Raw genomic sequence first — 16524 nt, 5'->3', positions numbered from 1 at the left:
AAGTTCTGCCCGCTCGAACAGAGCGCACGCAGCCCCGCGGTGAAATGATGCCTTCACGTGCTGCTCGTAAAGCCTTTGACAAACCTGGGAACCGGTTGAACGGCCCCGAGTGTTCGTTTAACCAAAAGAATGCATTGTCAACCCATGTTAATTAAACAGCCTGGCTTCTTCAGGCATGAATGGTTTTGTAATTTCTGGCTCCTTGTGACGCCACCAGATTCTCCCATAAAAGAGCGTCTCCGTTTTGTTAGAGGCAGACAGCATCCTATGCTGATTAGCTTGGAGTCACGTGGCGTCTGTTGATTATTGCATGACGCGACTGTTCTGTTTTATAGTTATGGTTGCAGCGTTGCTGCGGCAGCCGCTGGACATTATTAGTTAATAGATTGACATGTGCAACACACAAAAAGCGAGAGGGAAATTAAATTTGAAATAGATTTTTTTTAAAAAATAGAGAGGTTTGCAACTCAACAAGAGAGGAAATGTTGGCCTTGGATCAATCAATACATACAGTATCAATTATATATATACACACACACACACACACACACACACACACACACACACAATTGGAGGCATAGTGACAGGACCGCCACTGTCACATATATATATATATATATATATATATATATATATATATATATATATATATATACACACACACACACACACACACACAGAGTCATCTCAAAACATAACCTCAGAGGGTTATGTTTTGGAAATTTCCACATTTTGTCTTGCACCTGAAGGCGGCAAAAAAGCAAAAAGGGGGCAGGGTTCTTCACAAAGTTTTCCAGGGGAAATGACGCAGTGGCTGTGCGTCTCTCTCTCTCTCTCTCTCTCTCTCTCTCTCTCTCTCTTTTCTTTTTTAGCGCTGCTTGTTTAATTCAACTATCGTGTGTTTCCTAAAACCGGCGCGTTGTCCGTGTTGCTGTTGGCCGCCGGCTCGACTCAGTGTTTCCACAGTTTTTTCCTCGGGCGAGGGAACTTAACTCTTTCACGGCACCTCCTCTGTGACCAGCCTGAACTTTTAGTCGGTGGATTAGCACAATTTTGAATGTCATGAAACGAGTTCTGACTTGTGTTTTTTGTTGTTTTTTTTCACCCCACTAGAAGTAGGACACGGAACGTTGCTTGCCCAAAGGTTTAGGGGAGCGGCCGTGGTGTTATTTATTGGATTTAAAAAAACAAAAAAAAAAAACAAGAGGTGGCTGCCGTTGAACTGTCAAGCTGCACAGTTTCCACCTGAAAGCGACGCAGCGACTTTCTTTTAAGTCGCGTGAATGTCAGTAAAAGGCTCCATATATGCACTTCCCTGCCAAATAAACACCACTTAACACCCACCGAGTTAAGCCAGCACGGCTGGACTCAGATACCCATCATCCCTAGCTCGTGAACCTTGTCGAGCGTGTCACATAAATCTTACCATGATTAGAGAGTCGACGCTGCCTTCTCAGCCGTCCCGGGAATACCAATTCGAAAGAAAAAGGGGGCGAAAAAAAGAAAAAAAAAAACTACTCCCCGCTAGTGCGCGTCCTCGCCTGGTCGAAGCCCCTCAGGCGCGCGTCCTGTTCCGCCGGAGCCGAATCCGAGAGGTAGTCATACACCTGAGCTGTAGACTTCCGGTCACCGCGACGCGGTCACGTCACCGCAGGCTGCACAGGGGGTAACTTGAAAATAGGGGCATTAAAAACGCAGCCCCGCTGACTGTGAGGGTGTTTGTTGGTGTCTTCCTGCTCACACTTATGACAGCAGAGTTGCAACAGGAATCCACCCGGTCCAGGTAACACACCCCGATGATTGTTTTTTTTCTTTTCTTCTTCTAACCTTTCCTCATCCCAGCCCTTGTTACTGCACAGTGACACAGCAGGTCGTAAAGAGCGATCCGTTGTGCAACGCACAATCAGCGCCGTGATTATTAATTGCTTTTTTTTTCTTTTTTTTTGGTTTGTTTGTTTCTATTATTAGTATGCGTGTTCTTTCCCCCCTTCTTCCAGTCACAACTAAGCACACACACACACACACACACACACAGCCCTTCCTGACTTAATGTTCGTGATGACTAATTGCGGCGCCGAGGTAATGAGCCGCATTCATTCTGCAGCCGTTCTCGGCGCTGATCCAACCTGCCCCGCTCCACTGACCTCGACCCGAGATCCTGTTCCGGCGGGGGAAGAAAAAAATAATAGATGAAACCGAGAAAACAGGTGTAAAGGCTAATAACACACACGTATACACTGCCGTCATTCCTTGCCTGCCCGTCTTTCTCACTCTCGCTCTCATAAGTTATAGATGGGCGACAGAAGCTGAGACCTGCCTGGCGCCTCGGCCCCATGAAATATTCAGACGCCGCCTTTATTTTGTTGTCACCCAAAAAGAGTCGTGGCTGGAAAACGATAACGGGCGTCTGTCTTTTTTTTTCTTTTTTTTCTCCGTTATTATTGAAGAGTCAACACGCTGAGGTGTTGAGATGGCCCTGGACTGTGCTGACGTGTGGGGAGAAGGGTTGACTGACTTAAGGCCTTCTTATTTTTAACTTCAAATAGTGTTTGCAGAAAACCGCCGCCCTTGGTCTGAATCTTTATTTATTTTTTTATTTTTTTATTTTTTTTAACTGAGTCGCTCACAACAACACGACGAGCCCGTGTTTTTGTTTTGGAGCTGTAGTTCACCACAGTCCTCGTGCCCTTGGAGCTCACACAGTTGGGGGAGACGGTGGGGGTGAGGGAGGGGGAGGGGGGTGTTTGTTGGGCTTGCGACGCAGCGTTGCCGTGGGAGACTCGCAAACAGCTGCTCGCCGCCCCCGGTCAATGGCGCCCACTGCTAAATCAGAGGAAAAGGACGAACTGACGTGTCCTTTTTTTTTTTTTTTTTTCGCAGTGGGTTTCTGCTGACAGGATTTTTAGGAATGTGTCAGCAGCCCTCGAGCCACGCAAGCCTGAGGAACGCGGGGATGGTTTTCACTCCACAAAACCTTTCCAGCGTGATCGATCAGCCTTTGTTGGGCCCTTCTCTTTTATCAAATAAAGTCATTTTTCAAATTAAAAAAAATGGGATTGGTGGGTTGTCCGTGTGCCTGCGCGTTTGAACATTTCATCTTCTTTATTCGGCACGAAGATAGATAGATTCCACATGTTAGTCGCCGGATAACAACAAAAGACAAGCAGAATTGTACATGTGCACAGTGACAATCCAAGGCAATCTATTCTATTCTATTACAAAAGCACACCAACCGTGTGGAAAGCTCAAGAGATGGGAGGAATGCCATCAAATGTCTTCAGTTGTATAGGGCCGACAAATTTTCCAAGTGCAACAGCTACAGGAAGATATGTAATGGAGATGGGACTTCACATCGATATAAAACCCTTCGCTCAATCGTACATCCTATACCAATTCCTTCCCTTCTAACTGATCCCAGCTGCAGAGAGCAGCGGCCGAGACAGGGTCGCAGCGCAGTGAGTCATCAGTGTCACAACCCAGAGTGTATTTGTGTTGCTCGTCGTTCAGAGGCAAAAAAAAAAAAAGTGTGCGCTGCCACCGAGACAACACCCAGTGGACCCACAATCTGAGACTCGGCTGGTGTTTGACCGGTGTCATGTTTGCACTTCAGGTACAGATGCAGCGACTTGGTTATTTCCCCAGCTGTGCACACACTTAGCTGCGTTTCCTGTACAGTTTTTTCGCAAAACAAAAGCAATGTTTCTACAATTTCGACAAGGTGTATCCCCTGAATGGCGTGAAGCGCATAAGCCGCAATTCTCGTAAAATCTCTTTTACGAGAGATTGCGAGATTGACGAGAATTCCGTTTGCTTTTGTTTGTTTACGTTTGTTTGCTGTCAAGAATGGTTGTTACGTTTTTCTCTTTGATGACTTGTAAAAAATATTCCGTCTCCTCCTCCGTCCGTGTATAACGCGCAATTTTCACTTGAAGTGAACCGCTCACGTGACCCCATAGGTCACGACCGGCGACGCGTAAATGCGATAAAGGTTTTTCCATTACACTTTTGCGATATACCTCCAAATCGATACGTCTGAAAAACCACATCATGAGACCGCAAAAAACGTTTTTGCCATATTTGAGAGGTTTTTCGAAATGTAGGCGTTTCCATTACCATTATTTTATTGCGATATTTAGGTTTTGCGCAATTCTGGGGGGTAATAGAAACGCAGCTATTGACTTGCACAAAGTGGGCGTGTGGCAACGTTGGCCTCGGATTGGTGCCAACAGAATGCCACTTTAAATGACACTCCTCCCTCTTCATCACAGCCGAGTCTCTGCCGCCGCCAACTTTTCTTCTTTCTTTTTTTAAGTCAACCGCTGCCGCCGCCACCGCAGGGCCCCGCCCAGGGGCTTTTAAAAGAAGGCGGAAAGGGCAGATTTGTGCAAGAGTTAACTGCAGAGCTCCACCCACTGGTAGAGTAGACTCACTGCGAGTAGACCAGGCCCACCAGAGGGGGAAAAATGGAAACATGTGTTCAGAGTCGAGCTGGTGAGACATTAATCTGAGTTCTGGTAGGAAAGTAAAACCCTGTGAATAAGATTTGAGAGGATATACAGAACAGCTGTCAGGGTCTTTGTTTGAAATATCCTTTTCTGCAATGGATTTTTCTCTATGGTAAGCAGCAAACCAACTCAATGGGAGGATAGATGATTTATTTCCAGTATCATCACGGGGGCCATCTGCAGAGTGTTTGTTTCCTCTTTTCACTGCACTCCTCCTTTGAATGAAGGATGGCAGCGTTCCTTAGAAGGCGTCTCGAAGGTGGCGAAAAATATCGTCCCATTAGTGTCCCTGCGCGAAACCTTTGTCCGTATCGGCACCGCCGTCCTTTTGTGTCCCGACTGAAACAAAGCCTTCATGAATCATGCAGGAGCTGAAAGCGACCTAAATCTAAAAATAGACTGGAGAAGCTGGCAAAATTATTTTTAGCCCGTGTTGAACTGAAACAAAAATCTTTTTCTTTTTGTCATTAATTGGGAGTTTGATGTCATTGAAGTCTTCTTCCAGGGGGGAACTTGCGTTACGCAGAAGCCAAACAGTGGATTGTGGGAAGGACGTGCTGGTATCTGCTGGAGGATTTCAACCAGGGCTTATCGTTCAATTCAGTGGGCAGTTTAATTTGTCCAGGTGTCTTTCTTGTCCGTTTTGTTTCCTTTCGACCGGTTTGGGTGGAAAGCACTTCTCTTCCCTCCCCTTGGTGCCGCTCCATTGTGTTGCGTTGTTGTCCGAGTGTCTTGTTTCCAGGCCTATTTTCGCTCAAGCTTTCGCACTTTCCTGACAGACGTCCACCAGCAGAACGCTCTAATTGAAACCGCCCTCTGCCTTCCCACCTCCCTCTCCGTTTGAGATCTGCATCCCGCCTCCCACACACCTCTTCATTGTTAGAGAGCGCGTGTTTGTGATTTTCTCCCATGAGGCGCCCAAACTCGCGACCGATTGATTGGCGATGTCTGATGTGGACAGCAAACTCCTGTAAAGCATTTCTTTGTCAGCTCGGCTGCGGCAAACCTCGTGACTCATCTTTGTTGAAACACCGCAGCGATTATTGCCACTTCCCGCTTGCTCTGAAAAAGGAAAAGAAAGATGAAAAGGCTTCTGTAGTTCTGTTTTTTTCTAGCGTGCAATGTTTCGGGGGATTAATGTCTGCGAACACTTGCTACGTTGAGCTAAAGATGAAAGCAAATGTCTAAAAATGTTTGGGGGGAAGGGGGGGGGGTGGCAAATTAGGAGAGAATTTCCCTGTCACGTCATGGAGATAAATACAGAAACACGCATTGTCAGCTTGTCAGAGCACTTCAAGTCAGGTTTTATTTGTGTAGCTCAGGCTTGCAAATAGCAATGCGCCTCAATGCTCTATGGATGCAGCAAGCTCGTTCTGCCCATAGACAGAGGAGGAGGCTTTTTGAGGAGATGCTAGGATGCTAGGGTGTGCAGGTTCGAGGCAGGTGCCGCAGAACCTCCACTGATCGCGATCCGACTTTTCCTGCACAGCCTGCTGCTCCTCGAGCTCCAGTCCATCTGCTGACGGTGATGAGGACAGCAATCCAATTTCCTGCAGGTAACGTTCTCATGGCAAATAAATCTGCGGGGTGTGAGATTGTGTGTCAAGAGGAGAACAGGCTGATCCGAACAGGGGGGCGATTTGGATAAATATATATACTCTATGTACAATGGGAATATATTTCCAGCTGGCATTGTTATGCCCTTGTTTTTATTTCTATTTTTCTTCACTGGCATTCTAGGAAATAAAACATTTCTCGCTGAGAGACATTCCCAGGACAGTGCTTAACTTGTGCATTGCTCAGTTGGATCTTCTTGCCGTTCGCTTGCTGCTCTTTGCTTCTGTGCGAGGAAATCCTACCTAGAAGCTGTTGGAACCGATAACGCGAGAGTAACCGGCGAAGCCAATCAGCCCCGTACCCACGTGTTACGTAATACCTGCTGAAGAAATGTTAATGCCCTTCGTGAGTCACAAGCTCCGTGGGTTTGCTGAAGCTGGCAACCAGTCTTCTTACATTACATTTGGTAATTAGACATATGGCCGATACTGTGCTTGGAAGGCACGGAACACTTTCACCCCACCTGAAACGGAACAAAATTGGTGAACCCTGCTGCTCCCTCTTAACTGAACACTTGTGCAGCAAAAAAAAAAGCGGCACACACATTTATTCTAAAATTGACTCAGGCTTTATTCCATCTACAAAACATTCATATCACAGTGCTTCATCAACCCCCCCCCCAAATCTCCATCTCCCTCCAGTGATCAGTAATAGCTTTGTTTGGCTGAATGAAGTCCAAGATCTATTTTTATGACGCTGTGTTTGGCCTCGGAGGACGAGGACAAGATGACAATAACAAAAGAGGCAACTTTCTGTTGGCTGCCTTGCAGGAAGTGCCCCCAGGTGCACTGGTCTAGCCAACGAGAGCCTCGTGCTACAAGCAACCGTAACATTTCTCTGAGTAAGTTCGTCCTTGGGGAGGGAAAAGTGGAAGGGTTACGTTAGGGCAACTGGACTTGAAGACGTTTCGCCTCTCAACCGAAATACTTCTTCAGTTCTTTCGCCTCCGAGCCTTTTTCGTGAAGATGACCTGGGTGACTGAGAACCTTCACGGACAACGCGGGAGGAAATGTCATGGAAAATGAGACGGCGGGTCGCCTTGTGTGCTCTCGGGCAGCTTGTCAGGGCAAATGCTTGCCAACAGACAAAACCTTTGCACTGACGTCCGGTTCCCTTTCGAGTTGGACAAAAACAAAAACAAAAAGGATGAACCCAACACACATGCACAACTGCCAGTCTTGCCACGGTGGCGCCAGGGCTCTTAGCGGATTTCGAAGTGAGCATCCCGGGAGTGGGACTGCTGCTCCAGCACGACGGACGGCTCGTACAGGAGGTCGTCCTCCCCGAGCGACGAGCTGCGGTCCAGGTTGACAAAGTTGGGGATGTTGAACTGCGAGAAGAAGGCGCACTCTCTGTCCGCCCTCCTCTCCTCCGCGAGCTCCTTCAGGGACGGCTCGTCCCCGCCGTCCTCGCAGTACTCCTCCATCTGGCCCGCGCGCAGCAGGCGGCTGCAGGTCTCTTGTGTGGCCCCGTTCTGGCTCCCGAATCGGCTCTCCTGCCTTTGACCCGGGTTGTCCTCGCTGATGTAGAAGTGGAAAAAAGGCCGGGACTCGGACAGCAGCGGGCGGGAGAAGGCGCCGTCGTTTTCCTCCCGGGGGCCGTTGATGTCCACCAGGCAGCTCCCCAGCTGGTCCTTCACGGCAGACTCCAGATTCCTGTCAAGGAACGCGGGCAAGAATTCTCAGGTGAAAGGAAGAGGACGCGGTGTCATCCACAAATCAGACTTTCAAACCTCCTGCAGCTGAAAATATTCCATCTCTGTCATTTTTGTCACGTTTAACTGCAACCTTTCGTGGCATCCTAATAGGACATTTGCATAACCTGACCAGATGTCAGCACCTGACATTTGCACGTGCAGAACGCTGGCCGTCAGACTCTGCTTTTCACACTCTGCCTGTCGCTAAAGTGAACACGAGCGCGAAGCTCAATTTTTTTTTTTTTCAGCCTTGTTCATTGATGAGCTGAGCTACTGCCTCGCTGCCCTACCTCACTGTGATAATGAACTGTGTGTGTGTGTGTGTGTGTGTGTGTGGGGGGGGGGGGCATGAGCTACTCACTCTGGATGCGGCGCCCCTGTTTTTGTGAGCAGCGTGAGAACAAAGAACATGAAGATAACAAACACGGCGAGACCGACCCAGAAACCGATCACAATGGAGTCTGGAATGGAAAGAGAAGAAGAATCTCATTAGAGCCGATGACTTGAAAGACTGAGTCGGTGCATCTCTCCCCCCCCCCCCCAGCCCTTTGTAGCTCTCGAGCAGGGAGCGTAGGCAGAGTCCCACTTTACCATTGATGTGCCATGCATGCGTCTTTATGTGTTGCAGTTTCTTAGCTTATGGTTCACAATGTCTGCATATCAAAGGCAGCCCTCAATAATCCTCTGTGCATGTTTGTTTTGCAGTTCACTGTCAGGATGATTAAAAAACAAAACAAAAAAAAACAGATTAGAACGTGGTGGGAATGAGATATATGTGATAAATAATTATAATAATATCAGCCTATATAATAATAATAATAATAATAATAATAATAATAATAATAATAATAATAATAATAATAATAATAATAGCAGAAAAAAAGACCTTGCAAAGCACGCACATGTTCAAATAACATGCAAGAAAAGGACAGTAAATATTAAGTCTTACATCTGTGCGCCTTGAGTCCCTCAAACGACACCGGCTCCTCGTCGTCGTAATACTCATACTGCCACACGTAGTCCCCGTGGCGCGCGCTGCTCTGGCTCCGGTTGCTGAAATCGGACATCTCAATCGGATCTCACGCACGCGATTTCAGGTAGCCTACGGCGTGTGGCGAATTGACGCGACCGCGAAATCCATAAAGTTGTAGGCGAGACGAGAGCAGGCTGGCGGACCCCTCCGAGGTGCGGCAGAGAAGCGTGGGAGCGTCTCCGCGTAAACTCATCGAGGTGAACCGCGACCGTCCGCCTCCTCGCACCGAGATGCGAAGGATTTCACAGGAGCGTAGAGTCTGGCTCACTGCAGAGCTGCGTCCCACGTGTGCCTGTGTGTGTGTGTGTGAGAGAGAGAGAGAGAGAGAGTGCGTGTGTTGTTGTTGCTCCTGCTGCTGCCTTGCGCGCACCCCTCTCACCCAGCGCCCTATGCGTCTTATGCTGACAGCGATGCTCTTATTTTGAAAATGTGCTTCCTCCCAGTTGGGAACTGGAACTGGGGCGCGCAGAACTTGAACGGCAGTAGGAATACTTCAGCTTTGCACTCACTGCTGCTTCTTAACGCACGGCATGTGATGGGAGGTGCGCAAAATATCAACTATCGCTAGCTAAAATATTAAAAGTGATGCTACATAGCGTGCTAACTTTTTGCTTGTTTTTCTGTTTGTTTGTTTGAACCAGTTTGAGGAGGCTTTTTCGAATTATGACATTTCCAGAAACACGATTAAATGTTGTAACCAACTCAGAATGCTGCTAGGGGCGGTGTGGTGCAGCGCTAGCATGTGTCGACAACAGCCAAAAGAGAGGCGAATGCAAATGCTAATGGATTGTAAATATGTGTTTGTTTGTTCAAGGATTTGTTTCGGTAGAGAAGAGAGGCGGTGACTTTTGGTGTGAAGTCTGCATCTCCTCCACACATTTGCAAAATTCCAGGCATAATCCAGTCTGAATATGTTGCGGCACCTCGGCCTGCTGTCGCCGGCTTTGAGAACCCCTGCTGTGAACTTTGTTCAGTGTTCATTCACTATATGAGGCATTTATGAACCTCATTGTGTTGGTAAAAATCTGTTTTTACTATGGAGTGGAGCGGAGGACTCTTTGAATTTTGATTTTGGCCTTCACATTATCGGCCGCTGTCCCATCTGCCTTGCAAATGTCAACACAGCAAGGTGCCGTCATCAGGGCGTGAATGAGGACATTGCCACTTGTTATCCTTTCATTAATGGGTCCCAACTGATATTTGATTTGCTTAGGATTACTGCCAAAACAAACAAAGGGATGCTAAAGGGATTTGAGGCTGTCAGCTAATGTGCTTTTTATCAGCTTACCTTGCACAGCAGGTGGGTGACTCAGACTTCTGAAGTGAAGCCGGTTCAGATTGATGGCCCGCTTTAAAGTGCTCCTTTCAGATCAAATCCCGACCTGATCAAAATCAGGTCACGTAAACCCAACCCAATTGACATTTGCATGGATTTCTTTTTTTTTTTTTTAGGAGCTGGTGTTTTGATTGAATCGGAATCCTTGCAATCACCACATCGCATTGCCACGTCGTAGGTAAAGATAGTCGCTCCCTGCTTGTAGGTATGAGTATAGATACGTGTTCATAAGCTTTGACTTGAGCTGATTCAGCCAAGATATTTTTTAGATTTAGACAAGCATTTTTTTTTTCCCCCCTGTCAAATTATTTTCATACTTGGCCACGAAGGACAGTAACACAGTAACACCTAGAAGACTGTGTCACAGCACACACACTTTCCAAAAAGTCAAAAGGCAAGTGAGGAAACATTCACAAAAAAAAGACTTCTAAATAAAAGTAAAGGAACTTTCGATGAATGATTCAAAAGATGCTAATGCGTTGGTGCTTTTCTTCAGATTATGCTGAAATGTCGCCGGAGTGCAGCGATGGCTGGAGCCAGGATTGGAGTGGAGGCGACAAACCCTGACTAAATCCCGTCTGCCTCGTTCACTTCAAGATCCTGTCGAGCGCGGTCAATAGAACCTCTAAAAATTCATTAGAATCTCAGAGGTGCTTAGAAATGATAAACCCGCTGGCCAAGGCCCAAGGTGCTCGTCGCTCTTGTGTAAGTCTCCCAGTGGCTGCTGCATGCAGGCAAATTAATCTGCACAGTCAAGAACACCTGTTATTACTCCGTTAGTTTCACCGTATGAAGGACGGTGAAGGAGCTTTTCATTTTTCATTATCATTATTTTTTTTTTTTCAAACCGCGGCGCAACGCGATAGGTAGGCCGAGTCTGTCCTACGCACGCCTGACGTTTATGTAATTGCTGTGCATAGTTGGGAAATTGATAAAATGCAGAGCTTTAATAACCCTGAAAAAGCCAATGGCATAAATTAGCATGAAAATGAAGATGATTTCAACTGCGCAAATGTTTCAGATCCCCGACGAGCAGCAGTGCAAAGGAACAGACAAGTGCAATCTTGCAGCAGCCGCTGTACTTGTGCAGCAGGTTCTGACATTCAGAACAATTAGCGGTCTTTGTAGGGGGGGGGCCTCTGGCCAAATGCTATGCAGACGAGCCTGTTTTTAAGGTTTAATCACAGTGGCAAACTGTTTTGCAGAAATGCCTTTTGGTTTTGGGTTTGCCTTATTTGCGAAACCCCCCGCTAGCAGTTTGACAATTAGCCTCCCGCTAAGTGCTTATCTAAATGGTCCAACCATTTGCCCATTTGGGCTCAAGGTTTGTTGAACCAGTGTAAATAAACCAACAATGACAAATGACTGCAAATTGACTCGCGCTGAGGAGAATTTCCGAGAAATGTGTCTGCCAGGGGAACTGCTGCTGAAAATGCTAAAAAAAACATTTGTTCATAAATGACACTGAATTTTCATTAGTTTTGGTTAAATTAAGGCGGCCCTGTGTTTGAAGCAGAGCCACTCAAGAAATCACTTCGTTAGGTGGTGGTAAATTTTATTTCATAAGAAGCACAATTTAATTTAGCGCCCTAGAAGCTCAGCTCGGACATGTTCACGCAGCTTTATTCAGAAACCTCCTGCAGAAGCTCTTTAATTCAGGACAGTGGTCGAGAGTGACAGGCGTTTTTAGTGACAAGTCAAGAATGTGCAAATAAAAGCCGAGATGCATTTGATTTTTTTTTTTTTTTAAATTAAGAGGTATTGTTAAGGCTTCATATACTTGATGTGTTGATACCATGTAATTCTGCAAATATTTACTCCAGCTTAAAAGCCAATCATTAACAGATAGTGCATTTTGTAACTGTTTCTTAGGGGAAGGCTGCAGAGCCAAGCCTTAATCGCTGCTCACAGCTAAAGACCCACCGAAGAGTGCCCTTGCCTGTTTGTTTAGAACGAATCAGCCTCAGCTATGAATCAGCTATTAGTGGCTCTGTCTCCAAGCCCCCTCTGTGGCTCCACAGCTGATGGGAGTCTTCGAGAAAGGGAAAAAAAAAAAAAAAAAGCTTTACATAACAGGAGAGACGACTAATAGCTTGAGAGAACACTGCACTCCTGTCCGGACTTTACCTGACGCAACGTAAAGGTTCTATAACCACTTTTTATTATCTCGGCTCCACTGGAGCTGAAAGACAGGACCTAACGTACGGCAACCCACTGTCAATGCTAATACTGCGCTTATAGTCACATCTTGCAATTATGTCATCATGAGTGAGTCTTTGATTGCTTACCCCACGTTGTGCGCAGTGACCTTTTCATTATCCGCTTATTACTTCACCTGTCAAGTTCCACACTTTTCACGTTCGGGTCATAACAATTAGCATCGGTTAAGCCCCGTTTGTGGATTGTAATTAGCTCGTGATTAGCAACGGGTCGGAATCAGATCAATAGCAGCGGGACAGCGGTGCCTGATACTTGGAACTGGAAAATTGCCGTCCAGGCAAGCTGAACTCCTTTCACATCATCGCGTTGCACACTTTACCCTCCCCCTCCGACCGCCTCGGTGGTTTCACTCTTTTGTCATGCAGCCACTTGACTCAACAGGTGGTGGCGGTATTCAGAGAGAGGCGTGTCCTGCAGCTTGGAGCAGAAGGGTGAAAGGCATCGGCGTCAACGAGAGCTTTCCGTTTTTTTACTTTGGTCGTCAATCAATAAGAAATGTTCCAGTGTAGCGCACCCCTTCCGAGAATTAACACTTTTGAATGCGAGTGCTTGACGTACCCGAACGCTTCAGCTCGTGCAAACTGCTCTGTAGGGCACCAATCAGTGACTGGAAGTGTCACGTACTGATTTTTCCCTCAGCGTTAAATTGAAACACAGACGGAACTTTTGTAGAAAAAACACTAAAGGTTTAACCGCCACGGGAGACCACAGGCGATTTGACGGGTCCCGACTCTCACTTCAACTCAAAACCTGACCCGCCCGAATACGAGACTGCGGTGGGGTTACTCGAGGTGAGACCCAAAACTTTGCAGGAAAGAGCTTCTGGACGCGTTGGTGCATGCAAATGCCGGCCCATCACCGGCATCCTGCGCTCACTGACTCTGACTCACTCACAGATACCGAGTCTCCAGACGCGAGGTTCAAGACTCAGCTCGTGTCTGCGTCAAAGGAAATTATTTACACGGTGCGAAGAGATAAAACTGCAAAACTCTCTATTAAGATGCGGTCCCCTGGTTTTTAAGTTTTCGCTTGCTTCTTATTTTAAACACGTCTTCGAAACGCCACGCGGCTCAGCCTCAGAGCTTTGGCCGCCGACGGCAGCGAATTTGTCCGTTTGTGAACATGCGGAATAAAAAAAAAAAAGGCGGCGGGGGGGTGGTGGGGGGAATAGGGGGGGAGGGGGGGCTGCTGGGTTTCAAAGAGACTGCATCAAATATGTATGACCTTGGCATCAACAGTGCCGCTGCATGGCGAAAAGCATTGTTCCCCCCCCCCAGTGAATCCTTCAAATCGGGCCTCGCACTTTTGATTTCTTGCCATTTCCTATTGAATGCCGCCCCCCGCACACGCGCAAAATAATTGCATTTTGTCTTCCAGTTTACAGAAAAAGATAAAGAATTGTTTGTGTCTTCCCCCTGTGCCGCGGCTCCATCGTTCATTTTGATCCCCCGCCAAACAAAGACGGAGGTTCTGTTATCAGCCGCGCAGACGCCACCCTTCTATCGCTCTGCCAACATCTGCAGCGTGACTCCCTCCTTTGTCCTTTTGGCCATCTAACTTAATTCTCTCCGCAAGGGCTGGCTTTGATGGATTAGCTGCATGTTGATCACAACCCGCAAAAATGGAAGCGGTACACAACGTTCGACAGCCGGGATGCTACGTTGTTTTTCATGGAAGCTCCAGGGTTTTTTGGGTTTTTTTTTTTTGTTTTTTTTCACCCCCTTCATTTTGGAACCCAGCCTGCATCTGCTAACAGACACCCATTACGGTTTCCAAGGGAACACTGGACTTTCAATTAAATCCAGATCGGGACCAGCGTGACCTTTAGCTGTTCTCAGAACATAACTCCAAGAACGGGAGGGGGACACTGTGGAAACACGCACGGAGCCTCACGGGTTCGGCTCAACCTCATGGAGGACCGAGTACCGAACACGTGGCCCAATCTGGAGAATAACCCCGCACCACCACCACAGCGCCTTGAATACAAAACAGGTTTAAGTGAAGTCTCATCAGCCACTCGATGGATAATTGATTTCTTTCTTGTTCGTTTTTTTTTTTTTTTTTTAAAAGCTTATTAATTTTTATGTTTTGCGGAATGCCAAATGACGCGTGAGCAGGTAATTATAAGGCTCGCAAGGATAATTGTGCATTTGTCGAAATGAGCACTTTAATATAGAAAAATGCAGCCAAACAGATCCTGACAGTAAAAAACCAAAACCAAACTCAACGTTTAGGGTGAGTTTCATGAGATTTAACAGCTTGCAAACTGCTAACATTTAACTTCCCTCAAGTCGACCTGTTGGAGGTGCAACGCCAAACATCAAACCCTGGACCGCTATCGTAATATCGTAACGATAACGTACAGTTTGTCGCCACTGCATCCACCCAGCAAACGGAATTTCGTCTCGGCTTCATTCCGGCCGACGGCTTCGGCTATTATACACTGGAGCCTTGAGGACGACTCTGTTATTTCATGAAGTGCTGTTTTTGTTTTTTGTTTTAAAAAAACATGTAACTCTGGGGGCAGTCACACTGGTAAAAAATTCCAAGATCCAACAGACAAAACACCCGCGCAAAATAACTTTATCGCCCACACTCTCTCACACACAGGCAGAGAGCAAATCGGCATTTTAAAAGGAAAATCCCAGCCGCCGCAGCTCTCTCGGTGAAACGGCTTGAGCGTTGGTCGACTAATGGTCTTTGCTATTCTGGGCTGTTTCTCTGATTTTGTCATCTTCTAGTAGTCGCCTATTGAAGCAAAGTGCCAACTTGTTAACTTCCCATCACCGTCGGCAACATCAAGGCCCCGCTGAGCCTCGACGCTCCCGCCAGGCACTCGTTTGAAGGCGGTAATTTGTTTTGAATACACAGACGGAAGCGACACTCGAGGTAAGTTGATAAAGGTGGAACCGCCTCGGGATTCTTGCGGTTAATCCATCTCTCTCTGTTCAAAGAGAACTTTTTTTCCCCCTCCCCACTCCTTAACTCCATTTGCGGTAGGGGGATGCATGGCTTACCAAATGTGGTGGGTTTAGAGGGAAACTGACGGAGTGTGAGAGCAGGAGGAAAGTGCAGCGCACTCCTCTCCGCCTCTGACACCTCCTGCCAGTCAGCGCGTTGAAAAAACTCCAAGCGGGGAGTTTAGCGGAATGAATAAGAGATTTCTGGAATTAATAACTGAGATAACCGTGTGGAGTGGCACTAGCCAAACTGATTTGGGGAACGTTTAAACCGGCAAGTTAAATTTAAAAGGGCAATACACGCAGTAACTTCAGAAACACCAGCTCAATGCTAATGCTAGCTACAATTATGCTGGACACTACCCTAAAACCAGACGGTCGCCCTCTGTTACCAGAACTGTTCCAGTGTAGTGTGTCCAAGGGGACAGCTGTCAGTGACGGACCTGCATCAGACGCAGAACTCAGTTTTATTTGAGCTTGTTTTGGTTTGATAAAATTTAAAAGGCCAAATCTGTCAGAGGCTGGTCCGTCACTGATAGTGCTCCCCTTGGAAACAAGGCATTCTAACAGTCCATTAGAACTGATGGTGGCCCTCTGGATTTAGCGTTACGTCCATCCTCATTTTAGCTAATGTTAGCACTTGCAGCTTTACTTTGTCAAAGTAATCAAAGTAGAACCAAGCAATTATGTGCTTAATAATGTTTAGGAACCGCCAACGTATTTTTCCTCAAGTCAATGTATTTGCATCTTTTTTAATTTGGCGATAAACAGCATTATAACATTAAAGAGAGCCGATAACTCTTTAGTGTTGCTCTGTGTTGAATTACCGTTGCAGCCTGAGGATGATGCATGTTAAGATTTATCAGTGGGTTAGTTATGGCTGGAGAGGAACATGTTGTTTGTGACCCAGTGTTACCATGGAAAAGGATGTTTTTTTTAAGCAAAAAAAAAAATGCTGTGGAAATCACAAATCTTTTCAAATGAGAGTTGTGATCTCAGCAAAAAGGGTGAATATGAGCAGTGAAAAGGACCCAGGGGCCCAGAGTGGGGCTGAGACAAAAATGGATCCATAGAGAGGGGAAGCAATGGAAAACAGGAAAAGAACAAAAAACAGTATTTTTACTGAGTCTGGAAGGGCCAGAAATGTGAGAACCTCT

The 16524-nt window shown here is 46.7% G+C and overlaps 1 protein-coding gene across 1 annotated transcript; it reads right to left on the bottom strand.

Annotated features, from left to right (window-relative positions):
* Positions 1 to 6683: 6683 nt before the first annotated feature.
* LOC142879931 (melanocortin-2 receptor accessory protein 2A-like) lies at positions 6684 to 9174 on the bottom strand. The gene is made up of 3 exons (XM_076013495.1): positions 8768 to 9174; positions 8180 to 8279; positions 6684 to 7777 (listed from the first exon to the last, which is right to left on the bottom strand). Exons 1-3 carry the CDS (start codon positions 8883 to 8885, stop codon positions 7324 to 7326), a joined length of 672 nt encoding a protein of 223 aa, XP_075869610.1. The 5' UTR covers positions 8886 to 9174; the 3' UTR covers positions 6684 to 7323.
* Positions 9175 to 16524: the final 7350 nt, after the last annotated feature.

This window comes from Nelusetta ayraudi, unplaced genomic scaffold (genome assembly GCF_046127955.1).
Source record: "Nelusetta ayraudi isolate G7.1 ecotype Tasmania unplaced genomic scaffold, CSIRO-AGI_Nayr_v1 ptg000151l, whole genome shotgun sequence".
NCBI lineage: Eukaryota > Metazoa > Chordata > Actinopteri > Tetraodontiformes > Monacanthidae > Nelusetta > Nelusetta ayraudi.
Note: the sequence above shows the minus strand (reverse complement) of the source record. Positions and strands in the feature narration are given on the sequence as shown.